This window comes from Nerophis lumbriciformis, linkage group LG15, assembly GCF_033978685.3.
Source record: "Nerophis lumbriciformis linkage group LG15, RoL_Nlum_v2.1, whole genome shotgun sequence".
Lineage (NCBI taxonomy): Eukaryota > Metazoa > Chordata > Actinopteri > Syngnathiformes > Syngnathidae > Nerophis > Nerophis lumbriciformis.
Genome location: NC_084562.2, coordinates 42,895,266 through 42,915,649, shown reverse-complemented (window position 1 = coordinate 42,915,649; position 20,384 = coordinate 42,895,266). Strand labels below are relative to the sequence as shown.

General features: G+C 41.9%; 1 protein-coding gene across 3 annotated transcripts in view; it reads left to right on the top strand.

Annotated features, from left to right (window-relative positions):
• Positions 1–20,384, top strand: part of LOC133616137 (12S rRNA N(4)-cytidine methyltransferase METTL15-like) — a 220,219-nt gene that overhangs the window by 127,993 nt on the left and 71,842 nt on the right. For all 3 annotated transcript variants that reach the window (XM_061975255.1, XM_061975256.1, XM_061975257.1), the window contains exon 3: positions 12,710–12,846. In XM_061975255.1, the coding sequence (XP_061831239.1) occupies positions 12,710–12,846 (137 nt within the window). The remainder of the gene's footprint in view (positions 1–12,709; positions 12,847–20,384) is intronic.

Below are 20,384 nucleotides of genomic sequence, written 5' to 3'. Positions count from 1 at the left end.
GCATTTTGCATGAAACATCCTTTAGCACACAAAATGTATTATTTCCCTGTTGTTGTTTTTTGAGGATTAAAACAAGTGCTGACTTGACTCAAATAGGGTTGTACAGTATACCGGTATTAGTATAGTACCGCGATACTAATGAATCATATTCGGTACTATACCGCCTCTGAAAAGTACCGGTCCACCACCCCCTCGCGCCCCCGTCGTCGTCACGTCGTGTCATTGCTGGTTCACGAGCAGAGGAGCATGTTCAGTAGTGCACAATCACAGAGTGCTTACACAGTGTGTAGAACGGAAGCATTTAAAGGTGAAGTTATAACACTGAAACGCCCTCAGGAAGAGGTGCTTTAAGACATAGCTAGCTAGCTAGCGAGCGGCTTAAGTCCAGCCCTAGTCAGCAGTGTTTTAGCTACTTCTAAATCACTATTCCTCGCCTCCATGGCTTGGGAACGCCTCGGGATCCCCCGGGAGAAGCTGGACAAAATAGCTGGGGAGAGGGAAGTCTGGGCTTCCCTGCTTAGGCTGCTGCCCCCGCGACCCGACCTCGGATAAGCGGAAGAAGATGGATGGATGGATGGTTATGGTTTACAGTTTATGAAAACCTTGAATTGAAAATCTCAGAAAATGTGTGTTTTTTAAAAACTGCAAGCCATGATCATCACAATAATAATAAAGGCTTGACATATCTCACTTTGCATGTAATGACTTTATATAACTTATTAGTTCCACATTTGAAGTTGAATTGCTGACATGAATAAACTTTTACACAATGTTTTAAGTTTACAAGTTCCACCTGTATAATAAGAGTGAAAATGTTGGGAAAAAAAACATGCAACTTTTCTCTGACTACAATTGAACATACACCTACCAAAGGAGCATCTACTGTATGTGGACAATTGTTGTAAGCTTTTGACCACAAACTTAGTCACTGCTCGGTGACATTCGTCGTTCCTGTTCCTGAGTCACTGTAATCTTCCCTGCCGCAGTCAAAAATAGCGGCAGACGTGAACTGGAGCTCTTACTGGCCGCCTCCAAACCAGTCAGAATATGTCTGCTCATGCTCATCTAAATGAGAAGGCATTTATTTCAATTTAACAAGCAATAGTGCTAACATTATCTGCGGTATTAGTACCTGTTGTAATTACGACAGATGACTGCTGCTGCTTGGTATGAGATCGGCACGGTTAAAAAATGCGACCATAATTGCATGCTGAATGTTCAAATGTTTCAGCATATTGCTTGTATGTCCTCCTCTTGATGAAACAGCTACCATGGAATTATTACAAGTAGCCCTGCTGTCTTTTCTTGTAAAATGCTTCGGAGCGCTTCTTCTGCCAGGTGCCGCCATGTTGCTCTGACGCTGTCTGTCGTCACTATGCATGATAGTTGCGTGATAACGTCATCCTCACATGGAAGAACCGTTAACGGAATCAGTTGACAAAATGGCAAGTGATTCCAAGGAATTGATACACTGGGAACCGGTTCTGAACAAGACACATTTTTTTGATTCCCATCCCTATCAGTTAGCAGTGCAATAACAGTGCAATACATGTTCATATCGTGGTCACTACTGCCTAGTTTCTCTTGTTCTATTCTTATTTTTACTGTTATATTTGTATTGTTATTGTTGCTTTTTATTTTTATTCTTATTGTAATATGTTCTATTTTATTTCCATTTATACCCCCATTATTTACGTTTTTACTTTTTAAATTCGATCTCAAATCTGTACACTGCTGCTGGAATTTAAATTTTCCTGAGGGAACTCTCCTGAAGGAATCAATAAAGTACGATCTATCTATCTATCTATCTATCTATCTATCTATCTATCTATCTATCTATCTATCTATCTATCTATCTATCTATCTATCTATCTATCTACAGGCTAAGAAAAAGTAGACTGCATTTGGTAGTGTGAACTGATGTATTCGATTTAAATAAAGTAGTAAAAAAGATTAGTTTCCTTTTCTTTTAAAGCTGCCGGGCGGATCGTTCAGATTTCTGTACGAATCTGTACGGTTTATAAAGAAATATTGTATTTTTAAATGTTTGTTATGTATGTAAAGTTTAGTATTAAATAGTTATTAAAATTAAGATTACATCAAATGTTTTGTCTTTGTAGTGCATTCAATTGAATATGGGTTGAAAAGGATTTGCAAATCATTGTATTCCATTTATATTTACATCTAACACAATTTCCCAACTCATATGGAAACGGGGTTTGTATATATACCGTACATATCCATTCATATTGTACGACCTGCTAGTGGTAATGTGTATGTTTGTGTGTTCTGATGTTCATTTTTACCATGGTATCTGAACACACCATGTTGGTGGAGAATGAGGAAGTGTTGTTAAAATGTAAGTACCATTGATAGTCACACACACACTAGGTGTGGTGAAATTACGTCTGCATTTGACCCATCCCCTCGTTCCACCCCCTGGGAGGTGAGGGGAGCAGTGAGCAGCAGCGGTGGCCACGCCCAGGAATCATTTTGGTGATTCAACCCCTAATTCCAACCCTTGATGCTGAGTGAGAAGCAGGGAGATAATGGGTCCCATTTTTTATAGTCTTTGGTATGACTCGGCCGGGGTTTTAACTAACGACCTACCGATCTCAGGGCGGACACTCTATCCACAAGGCCACTGAGCAGGTGTCTGGAGAAGTACAGAAGCAGACCTGTGCGCATGGTAGGGCATATGGGCACAGGAGGGCATATGTGTTGGAATTGGCCCGGTTGTTAGCATAAGATTGGTAATAAAAGTTAAAAACAATGTCAGACTTTGTGTGACTTCTTCTGGACGCTACAATGCATCAGAGTACTTTAATTTGTTTCCCCTCATTTGTAAGGTATAGTGGCTAATATTTTGCTGTCGCGGTGCACCACAATCAAATACATTAAAGGGAAACCCTGAACCAGCAAGTGCAATACCTTTGGTTGGCTCTTATAAGGTTCATTAAGACATTCGCTACACCTAGTAGAGGTTGGGAGGCTTGTAACCTCAAATTTTTCCTTGCAAGGTTAGTGGAGAGACAGCTAGTATCCCAAAAAACTTTTGAGCTGGGGCACTAGTAGACCGATGTCCCACTGTATGTCTGAAGGTACAGCGGTATCTGGGCCTGCTGATGAACACTGCTCATTATTCCCACATTAAACCTTACCCAGAAGTTAAGATCATTCACTTCATTGCCACTATTGACTATATGTTGCATAGTGTTCCATTTAAGAGAGTCTCTGTCACTGATGAAGACAAACCCTGCTCACCTATGTGCAGACAATAAAAATCTAATAAAATAAAGACATTATTCCGACTGCTTTGGTGGCAAAGATTCTGACAGAAAATTGAAAAGGACTGTTGCTCATAAACTCAGGAGTGCCCAAAAACTTTAATAAAAGAATGAAATGAAGGCGTTCCAGTACTCAAATTCGAAGCAATAGTTCAAATCTGTCAGAGGCCTTATGGAAATAGAGACAGCACCATAATACTTTGCAGCACAAATGTGTAATGCTGGCTCAGCACTTCACCTCAGTATGGGACAAATGGGATCTTACATTGCCATCGGAGAAACGAGTCACTCACAAGTTGACCATGGGTATCATTCATACCACATTTAAGTGTTGGTTGGTATTGGTACAGGTCAAAACCCGACTTTGTAAAGTCAATGCTTCGAATGGAGCTGTGTTTTTGTTTAGGTTCTAAAGACTTGAAGAGCGGGCACCTGTGATGTTCCGATGTCTTTAACCCTTCCATCCGATGTAATACTTGTCCAATTCTCTCTAAAAAAAAAAGAAGATAATAAATGAGTTGCAGCTATTTAAAATAAAGCTGTGTCCACCTTTCCAGCTGACTATCAGTAAGCGTCATTGCTTAACTGTTTTGGAAAAAGATCACAAAGGATGTTCTCCTGTTTTCTTAATGAACATCTCACGTCACAAGGCTCCATGTCCAAAAGCTGAAACACCACTGTTATGATCCAACATTCTTCAAAGCTGGCGTAAACTACTCAACAGCGATCCCAAAATTGATGCCCCATGCTTTGCGTGCAATTAAAGCTGTTTTACTCTTTAGCCAATGTGGATGGCAAGATGCCCCTGTGGCTTGTTCTGATTAGTTTTTTGAATGACAGAAAATAAAGAGTGCAGTGGATTCATATTGGGCTGAGTGGTAAACCGGTTTTATGAGTTACACCGATTTATTTTAAAAATAGGAATTTATTTGAGACAATGCCGCTATACAGATATACACTATATTGCCAAAAGTATTTGGCCACCCATCCAAATGATCAGAATCAGGTGTCCTAATCACTTGGCCCGGCCACAGGTGCATAAAATCAAGCACTTAGGCATGGAAAGCGTTTCTACAAACATTTGTGAAAGAATGGGCCGCTCTCAGGAGCTCAGTGATTTCCAGCGTGGAACTGTCATAGGCAACTCCCACCTCCGGCGGGACTTCTCTGCCATCCCTGTGGAGGTTGGGGGCATTGAGCAGGAATGGGCAATGTTCAAAGCCTCTATTGCTAAAGCTGCAGCTGCGAGCTGTGGCCAGAGTGTCTTAGGTGCCTCAAGGGGCAGTAACCCTCGAACACCCTGGTGGACAGCGGTGGTCAGGGAAGCCGTCCGACTGAAGAAGGAGTCCTACCGGGGGTATGTTATCCCAGGGGACTACGGAGGCAGTTGCAAGGTACCGACAGGCCGAAAGGGCAGCGGCCGTGGCTGTGGACGAGGCTAAGCAGAGGGTGTGGGAGAAGTTCGGGGAATCCATGGAGAAGGACTATCTGGCGGCACCAAAGCTGTTCTGGAAGACCATACGGCACCTCAGGAGGGGGAAGCGGGGAACCATCCAAGCTGTGTACGGCATGGATGGGACTTTGCTGACTTCAAGTGAGGAAGTCATGGGGCGTTGGAAAGAGCACTTTGAGGAACTCCTGAACCCAACTACATCAGACACACCCTCGAGAGCTGAGCCAGAAGGCAAAACTCTCGGTCTACCGACCTATCTACATTCCTACTATCACCTATGGTCATGAAGTGTGGGTCATGACCAAAAGAATAAGGTTGCGGATAAAAGTGGCCGAAATGAGTTTCCTCAGAAGGGTGGCTGGCATCTCCCTTAGAGATAGGGTGAGAAGTTCAGTCACCCGAGAGAGACTCGGACTAGAGCCGCTGCTCCTTTGCTTGGAAAGGAGCCAGCTTAGGTGGTTCGGGCATCTTGTGCGGATGCCTCACGTGCATCTCCTTAGGGAGATCCTCGTTGCACGTCCTACTGGGAGGAGACCCCGTGGCAGGCCAAGGACCAGATGGGGGGGATTACATCTCCTCTCTGGCTTGGGAACGCTTCGGGATTCCCCAGGAGGAAGTTGCTAATGTTGCTCTGGAGAGGGAAGTCTGGGGGTGTCTGCTGGAGCTGTTGCCCCCGCGACCCGATTCCGGATAAGCGGTTGAAGATGGATGGATGGAACTGTGCAACAAATCCAGTTGTGAAAGTTCCTCGCTCCTAAATATTCCAAACTCAACTGTCGGCTTTATCATAAGGAACTGGAAGAGTTTGGTAACAACAGCAACTCAGCCACCAAGTGGTAGGCCACATAAACTGACAGAGAGGGGCCAGCAGATGCTGAAGCGCAAAGTGCAAAGAGGTCGCCGACTTTCTCCACAGTCAGTTGGTACAGAGCACACAACTTCATGTGACTTTCCAATTAGCCCACGTACAGTACGCAGAGAGCTTCGTGGAATGGGTTTCCATGGCCGAGCAGCTGCATCTAAGCCATACATAACCAAATCCAATGCAAAGCGTTGGATGCAGTGGTAAAAAGCACGTCACCACTGGACTCTAGAGCAGTGGAGACACCTTCTTTGGAGTGATGAATCAAGCTTTTCCATCTGGCAATCATGACTGTTCACCAGTGCACACAGCAAGGTCCATAAAGACATAATGACAGAGTCTGGTGTGAATGAACTTGACTGGCCTGCACGGAGTCCTGACCCGAACCCGATAGAACACCTTTGGGATGAATTAGAACTGAGACTGAGAGCCAGGCCTTCTCAACCAACATCAGTGTGTGACCTCACCAATGCGCTTTTAGAAGAATGGTCGTAAATTCTTATAAACATACTCCGCAACCTTGTAGACAGCCTTCCCAGGAGAGTTGAAGCTTCATATGTGGGTCAAGGCAGGTGGTCAAATACTTTTGACAATATAGTGTATCTCTGCCATGCCTCCATGGTCCATCCATCCATTTTCTACCGCTTGTCCCGTTCGGGGTCGCGGGAGTGCTGGAGCCTATCTCAGCTACAATCGGGCGGAAGGCGGTGTACACCCTGGACAAGTCGCCACCTCATCACAGGGCCAACACAGATAGACAGACAACATTCACACTCACATTCACACACTAGGGCCAATTTAGTGTTGCCAATATGCCTCCATGGTGTGATTTTTATTTTTTTTAATTTTTTTGTATTTGGAATCTGCATAGGTCCCGAAAATTTGAAATCACATGCCTCCATGGTGTGATTTCAAATTTTTGGGACCTATACAGATTCCAAATACAAAAAACAACAGGTACCAATAGATAAGACAAATTGCTTGCGCATAATAGGTCCCCTTTGAAACTGTCAACATTGGTCACTTGTTAGCTTCATCCTCTTATTCCTTCTTAAAAAGAGCTATAATTAGATTTTTTTAGTTTAGTTTCTGCACTTGATCCCCTGTGAAAGCCAAATGTTTTGCTGCCATCTTTAATTTGTCTTCTGAAGTTATTTTATTGGGGCAAAGTTAATGTTTTGTCTCAATGCTTAGCTAGATTTAGTTACTTTCCTTTGGTACAGCAATATTTGGTTTCCATCAATATTTAGCGATATCAAGATGCAATTTATATTTTGCCACTCTGCGTAAATTGCTTGAAAGAGTCCAAGCACCAGCTCTTATGAGTCTGAATGTTTTTGTGCACACACAGTTTTAGGGTTTCGGATTTACGGAGGCGGAAGAAACAAATCTAGCTGCCTTTCATTTGTGCTGTTCCAGAATATGCCAGCTCAGTTTGGGGTGGTCTGACAAAAAGCCTATCTAAAGAGTAGACAAGGTGCAAAAAAAGTGGTGCATGCGATAATAGGCATCACACATTGTTCCTCTTTCTTCACTTTAAGTGAACGGCGACATGAGGACCTTCACTTACATCCTGAGGTACAGTCCTTTTTTCCTCAGTACCACAGAGAACTTATTGTACCCAGAAGCAAACATTAACTTTCTTTTATTCTTTTATTCCCTTGAACTGTACTTCAAGTAATTCTTGGTTTTAATATGGATTCATTTCAACATCCATGGTATCAACGTTGTTATGCTTGTGTTTGACAGCACACTTAACACAATGTGCTGTGGAATTACCTGCTTGGTCCTCTCTAAGTTAGACTAAATTCCTAATAACACTACTCAAACACACTGTCAAATCACACTGACCACTGTTGTATTTAAACAGGCTTCATTCTACATGTGCAACTTTTCAGACTTATGTATATGATGTATATGAACATCTAGATCAGTGGCCCCAAATTACAGGTCCAGGGACCGATACCACTCTGTAACGCTTTTGCTACAGGCTCTCACAGAAACAATAAATAATTTTAAAACGACCACATTTTTTCTGACTTAAAATTGGCCTGTCCCACTAGAACACACCAATAAGCTTTTGTAGTAAAAACCCCCAAACCAGTGAAGTTGGCATATTGTGTAAATAAAAACAGAATACAATGATTTGCAAATCCATTTCAACCTATATTCAATTGAATAGACTGCAAAGACAAGATACTTAACGTTCGAACTGGAAAACGTTGTTATTTTTTGCTGGCACAAGTGGCAAAAAAGACTCATCAAACACTTATTTGGAACATCCCACAGGTGAACAGACTAATTGGGAACAGGTGGGTGCCTTGATTGGGTATACAAGCAGTTTCCATGAAATGCTCAGTCATTCACAAACAAGGATGGGTCAAGGGTCACCACTCTGTGAACAAGTGCGTGAGCAAAATGTCGAACAGTTTAAGAACAAAATTTCTCAATGAGCTAATGCAAGGAATTTAGGGATTTCACCATCTACGATCCATAATATCATCAAAAGGTTCAGAGAATCTGGAGAAATCACTGCACGTAAGCGATGATATTACGGACCTTAGGCGGTACTGCATCAAAAAGCGACATCAGTGTGTAAAGGATATCACCACATGGGCTCAGGAACACTTCAGAAACCCACTGTCAGTAACTACAGTTGGTCGCTACATCTGTAAGTGCAAGTTAAAACTCTCCTATGCAAGGCGAAAACCGTTTATCAACAACACCCAGAAACGCCGGTGTTCTGTGTTGTTAAAAGGAAAGGCCATGTAACACAGTGGTAGAAAATGACCCTGTGCCAGCTTTTTTGCAATGTGTTGCTGCCATTAAATTCTAAGTTAATGATTATTTGCAAAAAAAAATATGCTTCTCAGTTCGAACATTAAATATCTTTGCAGTATATTCAATTGAATGTAAGTTGAAAAGGTTTTGCAAATCATTGCATTCTGTTTTTATTTACGAATTACACAACGTGCCAACTTCACTGGTTTTGGGCTTTGTTTATTGAATTGATCTACACATGAACCCGGCATTTTGTAGATACAACTAATTACAACATTTGTATACTTCTCTCTTTGATTCTTGGTTATTCATTCAAGCATATTATCTTATTGCCACAGTCATATTTTTAACATCAAATCTCAGATTTGAATAAAAAAAGAAGTGCAATCCCCCACCACTTTTGTTTTTTTGGCCGTATATACAAAATCATATCCATCTTGTCATGATCCGTGGCCCGGATCATGTTTTGTTTAGTCATGTTCTGTTAGATTTGGACTCCCTTAGTTCCTGTTTTGTGCACCTCTGGGTTTGTTTTGGTTTCCATGGGTACTAATTGGGTTAACCTGCCTCTGGTTAGTGGTCGGCACACTCACCTGCTGTCGAGCACTAATCAGAGAGCTATTTATTCACCTTTCTCGCCACGCTCAGTCTGGCTTCGTTGTTTGCTGAATGCAACAGTTACGTTGGGTAATTCATGCTTCTTGATTCCTGTGCTTAAGTCTCACCTTAGCTTCCTGTGCGATCGGCACGCGTCTTGTTTGTTTTCCGCCTGTTTTCATGGTGTATGGTGTATAAAAAATAAATCATGTTCCCACCTGCGCGCTTTGTCCGGAGTGGACCGTCTGCTTCCCGGGAGAACAAACCCTGCAGTAGGATGCGATCCCCACGTGACACATCTAAGTTTACTGCTTTTGTTCAGTGTAGTGTTCACATTTACTTTTGTCCATACATCCAAAATACTGTTTGGATTAAAGTCTTGTTCCACATCAAGATTTACTGTATATGTCTGGTAATGATAAATGTTTGAAGTTCCTGACCTTCGATAGTGTCATTCAGTCTTTGACTCATGGTACTCTACCGCTGATGTGGTAGAGTTCGTCCCTGAGTTGTGTATTTTTGTGAAAGTACTTCAGCTTACCTCACACAAACAGATGTTTGTTTTAATGGTACTTGTCAACCTCCTCAGCTCTACGCACTAGCTCTACGCATTGCTTCTTCAGGGGATACATTGAGTTTTATAAATACTTGAGGTCCATGGATGTTGTATTTTCTTCATATTTCTTAGATATTTGGCTTTCTTAGCTATTTCTGCATTCTGCTTGCTTAGGTGCTCATTGATATACAAATTAGTTCCTTTAAACTTTTATTCCCTCTTTCAGTACAATCTTATGTTTTCTGCCTATGAATCTGATAATAATAGGTTGTTTCTCTCTGAGCTTTTCCGAGGCAACACATGACAAGCTCTGATGTTATTACAGTTGAAATCTATTCCTTTCGACTGGAGAAAGGCAGCCACTTGTTTCTGCTTGGCTCCTCAACATAAGGTTTTACTTGTAACCCGGTGATTATTAGATTGTTCATTCGTGAATATTGCTCCAAGTCCACTATAGGATTCTTAAGATATGCAATTTTGTTGTAGTTTTTCTCGTTTTTGGTACGTAGCTCCTTTACCAACTCAAGAATACATTCCTGAGATTTGTTTAACAACTATGATCTTTTTCTCAAGCAAGTCCAATTAAATTGTTATGTCGTTGACATCCACAGTGTACTCTGCTCCTCTTCTAGGATGTAATTTAACCGATCCACTGACACCGAACTTAGCTTACCGTTGCTAAATTACAATTAGTCTTTTAGCTTGTTGGATAGTTCACCTGCCAGCGAGCTCTTGCAGTGATGTCACTGCTTTTCCAACCGAACGTAGTCAAACCACAACTGTCGGACAACTTGCTTTCAATAATGTATATTCCACTGAAATTAGACTTAAACACTAAAACATTAGTCACCAGAGCATATGTGGATATTATAAAAAACAAACAAAAAAACCCCCATCAAATCAGCATAAAAAATCCAAAACTACACCCATTTAAATCCATTACAAGGGCTGATGGGGAAAAATGCAAAACACTCTCCACACTTAATCATGTTTGGCGCATTTTAGCTGCTTGATATTTCTGATTGTTTAAAAAAAACTTTAAGGAGGTCATCACAGAAGTAAACAAGGTAGGGGTCGAATTTTCACATACTCTCAATAACCAATTATAATGATTATTATTATCCATTATAATATTATAATAACATATAATCTTATATATATATATATATATATATATATATATATATATATTTATACATGTACTTACTTTGTATGGAGTCTGCTTTCGGCCCCCGGCCAACATTTTTAAGCCCATTGCGGCCCCCAAATCAAAAAGTTGAGACACCCCTGGTCTAAACGATATGCATTAGATATGCTTTGGCGTACATTTTGTGTAAATTGTGCTCCACAAACATATTTATTACCCGTTTTTTTGTCTATCAACAAGATGTTAATTCTTGGACGTGTTACCACGCCCCACCCTTTCCAAAATTATCATAATTTATCTTTTGAAAATGTACATTGTTTAAATATGTATCTTGAAGTCGTCACAGCAAATGCATTTCTCCAGATTGGACGAGAAGCTCCTTCCCCTCAAGCTGAGTGCTTTACTAAGTATCCAAATGTTGGCATGGTTTAAAACAAGTATCCAAAATGTAAATCATCATAGTTCCCTTTTAAAATGGTGTACTTACTATGAGGTCGGTGCTTTATTAAGTTATCTCTGCTTTCATTTCTATGCCACTTCTAAATCTCGCGAACGGCCAGGCATGAGATTTTGAGGATTTTATGAGAAATTAAAGAGATTTCCATGAGATTTTTTTAATTTCTCACATCACAACTTTAGGAAGTCTACGAGTGGCAACTTCCCGATGGTCTAGCAGTAATCAGCAAATACTGCTCAGTACAATATGCCAAATGTATGCCAAAAAGTAACAATATGAAAATCAAAGCTGAAACCGAAAACCGGCTTGTAGGGATGAAATAGCCTCTGTGTTTTTGTATGTACGTATAATTATTATTATAAACTTATTTCTATCTTAAAAGTTCTGCTAATTTCTAGCTATACAAATCTTAATGTAGGATATCTTTTGGAGTATAATCGACATGGATTATGGACATGGACGGATCATTTCACTAGGTTTTAGCACTTTTTTCCCCCCTAAAATCAAGTCTCTTTATCTTTTACTTTGTCAGCTAGTTTTTGCAGTGTACAAACAAGATATTTGTGGGTCAACCAAAAACTTAGAACAAGAACAAAGTGAGGGATCTTCCATAGTGGAGCTGCCCACCTTTAGAATCTACTGTAGGGCATACTTGCCAACCCTCCCGAATTTTCCGGGAGACTCCCGAAATTCAGCGCCTCTCCCGAAAACCTCCCGGGACAAATATTCTCCCGAAAATCTTTCGATTTTCAGCCGGAGCTGGAGGCCACGCCCCCTCCAGCTCCATGCGGACCTGAGTGAGGACAGCCTTTTTTCACGACAGGAGGACAACGGGGTGACAATAACTAAATCATCCAGACTAGAGATAAATTGTATTATTATGTTTATCTTACCTAAAAATAAATATATTTATTAATTAAAAAAAAAAAAAAAAACTAAATACATTTTTACTATATTTTGCTAAAAACATCAACATTTATTGTATTTTTATTTTTATTTTTTCTGACTCCTTATTACGTCCAGCCATAGAATTATACATTAAAATAAACATATTTGAAATAATTAATTTAAAATGATCATAATAATTCATTTAAAATTGCCATATTTAATTATTAAAATAATTGCTTGTTTATCAACAACTTTAGCATTTTATTCATTACATTTTGAAGCTCTCAGAAGCCAAGTTATGTTATATTCCTTAAGATTTATTTATGCAAGTTTGAAGTATCAATTATCTAAACACAGTTTTGTTTGCATATTTTCAGGATGGAGATATATATATATATATATATATATGAAATACTTGACTTGGTGAATTCTAGCTGTCAATATACTCCTCTCTTAACCACGCCCCCAACTACACCCCGCCCCACCCCGACCACGCCCCCCACCTCCCGAAATCGGAGGTCTCAAGGTTGGCAAGTATGCTGTAGGGAACTCATTATATTGTCAGCAGAGCTTCTACTAGTTTACCTTCTAACATTTTCCTATTTCCTATTTCCTATGTCTTGCGATGACAATACGTTTTATTTTGTAGATAAAGTTCTTTTTTTGCTTCCTCTCTGGTAGGTGGTCCTGGACATGACATTCGGTGGCGGCGGTCATACCAAAGCAGTACTGGATGCGGATTCTGATGTTACAATCCTGGCCTTGGACCGAGATCCCGCCGCAATTTCCCTGGCCCAGCAGTTAGCCAAGGAACACCCGTAAGTGATTTACTGGAAAAGACGGTCAAGCCTATGTTACTGACTGTCGAGACAAATGTTTATACAAGATGGGGTCTGTGTTTCACCCTTTTTAATGTCACAGTTGACAGCTTCACCTTTTTGAGCAGTGTTGGTGGCCATTAGCTCTGAAAACATACGTAGGTGTGATACATGACTGCATTTCTTGCTGTTTGCCCGAGTCCAATCACATATTGTGATCCGGTGACTGAGTTCCTTTGTCCAATCAAGTCAATTTTCCTTCGTAACTTGCAGCTTTTCTCTCCCCACGCAGAGCTGGTGGGCCCAGCGTGTTATTTGTCAGAGTAAGGGCCCCCGACTGCAGTGTGAGGGAGATACCTCCCACGGACGATCTATAAGATATGAGGGGAGGGGGCAGGAAGGCGAGAGAAGCCTGGAGAAGTTATAAAGCGAAAAGGAAAAAAAAAAGAAAAGGAAAAGACGAGAGTGGGAGAACAGGGAGACACGACGACACAACGCCAGGGTGACACGGCGTGTGCGTGTTCATGAGCAAGCCGGGGGAGGACGAAAATGAGATTTTCTAAGACCACGGCGTGGGAAGGAATCCTTTTACGTAGATTCTGGGGAAACCTCTCTCAAGGGAATCTGCAAGAGAAATGTGCCTGTGAGCAGGGAAGGACAATTAAGAGAGAGAGAGTTTCCAAACACTATTCTGTCAGCAGCAATATACCCCTGCTGTAAACTCTCCTCCGCCTACTCATGATGCAAGTTGAGAGAAGATAGAGAAATCTTGCAATTAACCAATATTATTGGAAGCTTGAGTAAAAGGCCCTTGCAGCCTACGCAGTGCATTCTTTGCCAGGGTTGGAGGATTTTCTCTCTCCTCTGCGCTCTCAAGTGTTAGCTCGATGGAAATTGCAAAGCCCCGGTGTGGCGAAACCTCTTTTAAGGCGAAAAAAACAAATCAATTTCCAAATGAATTGCGAGCGTCACAGCTTGCTTGTAAAAGTAACCCCCTGCATGTTTGATACGCAGCATTTTGTTTCCTTTTCATCTGTCATATTTGCAACAGGCTGGATGGAGCCTGGCAGCACGGTGGTACAGGGGTTAGTGCATGTGCCTCACAATACGAAGGTCCTGAGAAGTCCTCAGTTCAATCCCGGGCTCGGGATGTTTCTGTGTGGAGTTTGCATGTTCTCCCCGTGACTGCGTGGGTTCCCTCCGGGTACTCCGGCTTCCTCCCACCTCCAAAGACATGAACCTGGGGATAGGTTGATTGGCAACACTAAATTGGCCCTAGTGTGTGAATGTGAGTGTGAATGTTGTCTGTCTATCTGTGTTGGCCCTGCGATGAGGTGGCGACTTGTCCAGGGTGTACCCCGCCTTCCGCCCGAATGCAGCTGAGATAGGCTCCAGCACCCCCCGCGACCCCAAAAAGGGCCTAGCGGTAGAAAATGAATGGATGGATGGATGGAGCCTATCCAGCGGCACTCGGGCTGAAGGCAGCGTGCACCTTGGACAAGTCGCCACCTCATAAAGCATCGCGCTGGAAATATATTCAAAGCCAGCAAAACTAAAAATCAATTTGTGAGGCAATCACATTATTGAAAATGACATTGTTAGCTAACTTTTCTGAGAAACAGCAAGTTCCAGACAATTATAAAACATGTCCACTGTGGAGGACACTGCTTCTTATAAAGTAGCTTCTTATAAAGTAGAAGTTGAAAGACAAGTATAAGATAAATATATATATATGTATATACATATACATTGACTCACATATGAACTTGAAGTGCCATCCCATTCTTAACCCATAGGGTTCAATATGATGTCGGTCCACCTTTTGCAGCTATTACAGCTTCAACTCTTCTGGGAAGGCTGTCCACAAGGTTGCGGAGTGTGTTTATAGGAATTTTCCACCTTTCTTCCAAAAGCGCATTGGTGAGGTCACACACTGATGTTGGTCGAGAAGGCCTGGCTCTCAGTCTCCGTTCTAATTCATCCCAAAGGTGTTCTATCGGGTTCAGGTCAGAACTCTGTGCAGGCCAGTCAAGTTCATCCACACCAGACCCTGTCATCCATGTCTTTATGGACCTTGCTTTGTGCACTGGTGCACCTGTTCCCACAAGGTTGGGAGCATGGAATTGTCCAAAATGTTTTGGTATCCTGGAGAATTCAAAGTTCCTTTCACTGGAACTAAGAGGCTAAGCCCAACTCCTGAAAAACAACCCCACACCGTAATTCCTCCTCCACCAAATTTTACACTCTGCACAATGCAGTCCGAAATGTACCGTGGCCTACCATTTCGTGGTTAAGTTGCTGTTGTGCCCAAACTCTTCCATTTTTTTAAATAATAAAGCCGACAGATGACTTTGGAATATTTAGGAGCGAGGAAATTTCACGACTGGATTTGTTACACAGGTGGCATCCTGTGACAGTTCCACGCAAGAAATCACTGAGCTCCTGAGAGCGACCCATTCTTTCACAAATGTTTGTAGAAACAGTCTCTCTCTAAGTGCTTGATTTCATACACCTGTGGCCGTGCCAAGTGATTAGGACACCTGATTCTGATCATTTGGACGGGTAGCCAAATACTTTTGGCAATGTAGTGTGTATATATATTTACAGGTAAAAGCCAGTAAATTAGAATATTTTGAAAAACTTGATTTATTTCAGTAATTGCATTTAAAAGGTGTAACTTGTACATTATATTTATTCATTGCACACAGACTGGTGCATTCAAATGTTTATTTCATTTAATTTTGATGATTTGAAGTGGCAACAAATGAAAATCCAAAATTCCGTGTGTCACAAAATTAGAATATTGTGTAAGGCTAATACAAAAAAGGGATTTTTAGAAATGTTGGCCAACTGAAAAGTATGAAAATGAAAAATATGAGCATGTACAATACTCAATACTTGGTTGGAGCTCCTTTTGCCTCAATTACTGCGTTAATGCGGCGTGGCATGGAGTCGATGAGTTTCTGGCACTGCTCAGGTGTTATGAGAGCCCAGGTTGCTCTGATAGTGGCCTTCAACTCTTCTGAGTTTTTGGGTCTGGCATTCTGCATCTTCCTTTTCACAATACCCCACAGATTTTCTATGGGGCTAAGGTCAGGGGAGTTGGCGGGCCAATTTAGAACAGAAATACCATGATCCGTAAACCAGGCACGGGTAGATTTTGCGCTGTGTGCAGGCGCCAAGTCCTGTTGGAACTTGAAATCTCCATCTCCATAGAGCAGGTCAGCAGCAGGAAGCATGAAGTGCTCTAAAACTTGCTGGTAGACGGCTGCGTTGACCCTGGATCTCAGGAAACAGAGTGGACCGACACCAGCAGATGACATGGCACCCCAAACCATCACTGATGGTGGAAACTTTACACTAGACTTCAGGCAACGTGGATCCTGTGCCTCTCTTGTCTTCCTCCAGACTCTGGGACCTCGATTTCCAAAGGAAATGCAAAATTTGCATGGTTGGGTGATGGTTTGGGGTGCCATGTCATCTGCTGGTGTCGGTCCACTCTGTTTCCTGAGATCCAGGGTCAACGCAGCCGTCTGCCAGCAAGTTTTAGAGCACTTCATGCTTCCTGCTGCTGACCTGCTCTATGGAGATGGAGATTTCAAGTTCCAACAGGACTTGACGCCTGCACACAGCGCAAAATCTACCCGTGCCTGGTTTACGGACCATGGTATTTCTGTTCTAAATTGGCCCGCCAACTCCCCTGACCTTAGCCCCATAGAAAATCTGTGGGGTATTGTGAAAAGGAAGATGCAGAATGCCAGACCCAAAAACGCAGAAGAGTTGAAGGCCACTATCAGAGCAACCTGGGCTCTAATAACACCTGAGCAGTGCCAGAAACTCATCGACTCCATGCCACGCCGCATTAACGCAGTAATTGAGGCAAAAGGAGCTCCAACCAAGTATTGAGTATTGGACATGCTCATATTTTTCATTTTCATACTTTTCAGTTGGCCAACATTTCTAAAAATCCCTTTTTTGTATTAGCCTTAAGTAATATTCTAATTTTGTGACACACGGAATTTTGGATTTTCATTTGTTGCCACTTCAAATCATCAAAATTAAATGAAATAAACATTTGAATGCATCAGTCTGTGTGCAATGAATAAATATAATGTACAAGTTACACCTTTTGAATGCAATTACTGAAATAAATCAAGTTTTTCAAAATATTCTAATTTACTGGCTTTTACCTGTATATATATATATTTATACATCCATCCATCCATTTTCTACCGATTGTCCCGTGTATATATATATATATATATATATACCGGTATATGTACTTTTATTCTTGAAAGGGTGGATGTTCCTTCACTATTTTTTATACTTGAAAATACGTGTTTGTATTAATAATTATGATTACAACTTTGAACATTAAGTTTGTGTTTAATTACAGTAAGTGCGTTTACCCTAAACTTCATTTTAAAGAGAAACTGCACTTTTTTTGGAATTTTGCCTATCGTTCACAATCATTATGAAAGACATAACGACGGATGGATATTTTTAATGCATTCTAAATCCTAAATTAAAGTCCGCTTACAGCGGAGCCAATGGGAGCTCCTCCATCCATCCATCCATCCATCTTCTTCCGCTTATCCGAGGTCGGGTCGCGGGGGCAGCAGCCTAAGCAGGGAAGCCCAGACTTTCCTCTGCCCAGCCACTTCGTCCAGCTCTTCCCGTGGGATCCCGAGGTGTTCCCAGGTCAGCCGGGAGACATAGTCTTCCCAACGTGTCCTGGGTCTTCCCCGTGGCCTCCTACCAGTCGGACGTGCCCTAAACACCTCCCGAGGGAGGCGTTCGGGTGGCATCCTGACCAGATGCCCGAACCACCTCATCTGGCTCCTCTCGATGTGGAAGAGCAGTGGCTTTACTTTGAGCTCCCCCCGGATGGCAGAGCTTCTCACCCTTGCTCTAAGGGAGAGCCCCGCCACCCGGCGGAGGAAACTAATTTCGGTCGCTTGTACCCGTGATCTTGTCCTTTCGGTCATGACCCAAAGCTCATGACCATAGGTGAGGATGGGAACGTAGATCGACCGGTAAATTGAGAGCTTTGCCTTCCGGCTCAGCTCCTTCTTCACCACAACGGATCTATACAGCGTCTGCATTACTGAAGATGCCGCACCGATCCACCTGTCCATCTCACGATCCACTTTTCCCTCACTCGTGAACAAGACTCTTAGGTACTTGAACGCCTCCATTTGGGGCAGGGTCTCCTCCCCAACCCGGAGATGGCACTCCACCCTTTTCCGGGCGAGAACCATGGACTCGGACTTGGAGGTGCTGATTCCCATCCCAGTCGCTTCACACTCGGCTGCGAACCGATACAGTGAGAGCTGAAAATCCTGGCCACATGAAGCCATTAGGACATCGGAGGCGGTACCTCTGGATTGGCAGACCGGGGTGGTGGTTCCTCTCTTTAAGAAGGGGAACCGGAGGGTGTGTTCCAACTATCGTGGGATCACACTCCTCAGCCTTCCTGGTAAGGTCTATTCAGGTGTACTGAAGAGGAGGCTACGCCGGATAGTCGAACCTCGGATTCAGGAGGAACAGTGTGGTTTTCGTCCTGGTCGTGGAACTGTGGACCAGCTCTATACTCTCGGCAGGGTCCTTGAGGGTGCATGGGAGTTTGCCCAACCAGTCTATATGTGCTTTGTGGACTTGGAGAAGGCATTTGACCGTGTCCCTCGGGAGGTCCTGTGGGGAGTGCTCAGAGAGTATGGGGTATCGAACTGTCTGATTGTGGCGGTCCGCTCCCTGTATGATCAGTGTCAGAGCTTGGTCCGCATTGCCGGCAGTAAGTCGGACACCTTTCCAGTGAGGGTTGGACTCCGCCAAGGCTGCCCTTTGTCACCGATTCTGTTCATAACTTTTATGGACAGAATTTCTAGGCGCAGTCAAGGCGTTGAGGGGATCTGGTTTGGTGGCTGCAGGATTAGGTCTCTGCTTTTTGCAGATGATGTGGGAGCTCCTCTATTCCGCCCAAAAAATCCAATAAATAACCATTCAAAAAGTGCCAACAATACTCCATTTACATTTTGTGACTTGAATATTAACCAAGTATTAGTGATATTCTTATTATAAGCGCTAACACACACAAACTATTTAGTGCGGTGCCGTTATCACTTCCGTGTGTGCTTGTGTTTACATCATCTACTGATTAGCTGCTTCCTCGTTTTGCTGCTCCCTGTACGTTTATTCTAGATCGAGGGTGTCAAACTCATTTAAGATCGGGGGCCACATGGAGAAAAATCTACTCCCAAGTGGGCTGCACTGGTAAAATCCCGGCACGATAACTTAAAAACAAAGACAACTTCAGATTATTTTGTTTGTTTAAAAATAGAACAACCACATCCTAAAATTTTACAAATCATAATGTTGTGGTATTTTTACACTTACATGTTGCGGTTAATAGTATTATATCTTTATTTGTCGTTATTTATATTTTCTGAATAAATTATGTGATAATGTTAATCAGTCAACTCATTTGTGTTAATTTTCAATCTATCAAGATAAAATAATTATATCAAAATCAAATGACATTATGTTATATATGTAGTTTGATAATTTTACTCGACTGGTGCATAATTTGCATAATGTTTTTTTTTTTTTTACATATGTAGCATCATCTACAAAGATCGAAAGAATTGCTATTGTGACATCTAGTGGACACATTTAGAACAGCTCTTTCTTTCATTAAAAAATTTCAGGTACATTTTTATACTTAGCAAACTCATCCTGCGGGCCAGATAAAACCTGTTCGCGGGCCTGATCCGGCCCTCGGGTCGTACGTTTGACACCCCTGTTCTAGATCATAAACCATGCATCTCACCTGGACAGAAGGTGGCTGTTGATATAATCCGATAATTTGGGACGCTTTGACCGCCATATAGGACCTGGAACTGTCGAGAACAACATGAAAAGCATTTGTCTCCCCACACCCCGTTTCTTCGCAAGGATTATGAGGCATTTTTCATCTAAATGGGAATATATGAACATTGCACAGTAAGTGATGTTTTATTATGTTTGCTTGCTCTCATGAAGTCTGCAGTGGACAGAAATCAGTGATGAAGGAAAAAAAAGCAAACGCGATGCATTTTTTAAATTAATGCGCCGCATATGCTTAAAATGATCAAAATACATACATTTAAAATGTTATTACAATTGTGTTCATTACTACATTGCATATATACTTACATCATGTATATGAAACCCTAGTAGAAGTATGTTGACGTTTTTTAAGGGCTCTATAGGCAGAATTGGACAGCTCCCATTATTTAATATTTAGAATGCATTAAAAAAAAATCCATTTGTCTTCATATCTTTCATAATGATTGTGAACGATAGGCAATATTCCAAAAAAAGTGCAGTTCCCCCTTTTTTTTTTTGACATGTACCACAATAATATTGTACTGTGGCCCTAATACTGTGATAATATCATACCCTGAGATTTTGATATCGTTACATCCCTTACAAGAATACACAAGTCATTTATTTTAGCATTTTAATTTCTAATAATCAGCTCGTTCTCGGTGGCTAGC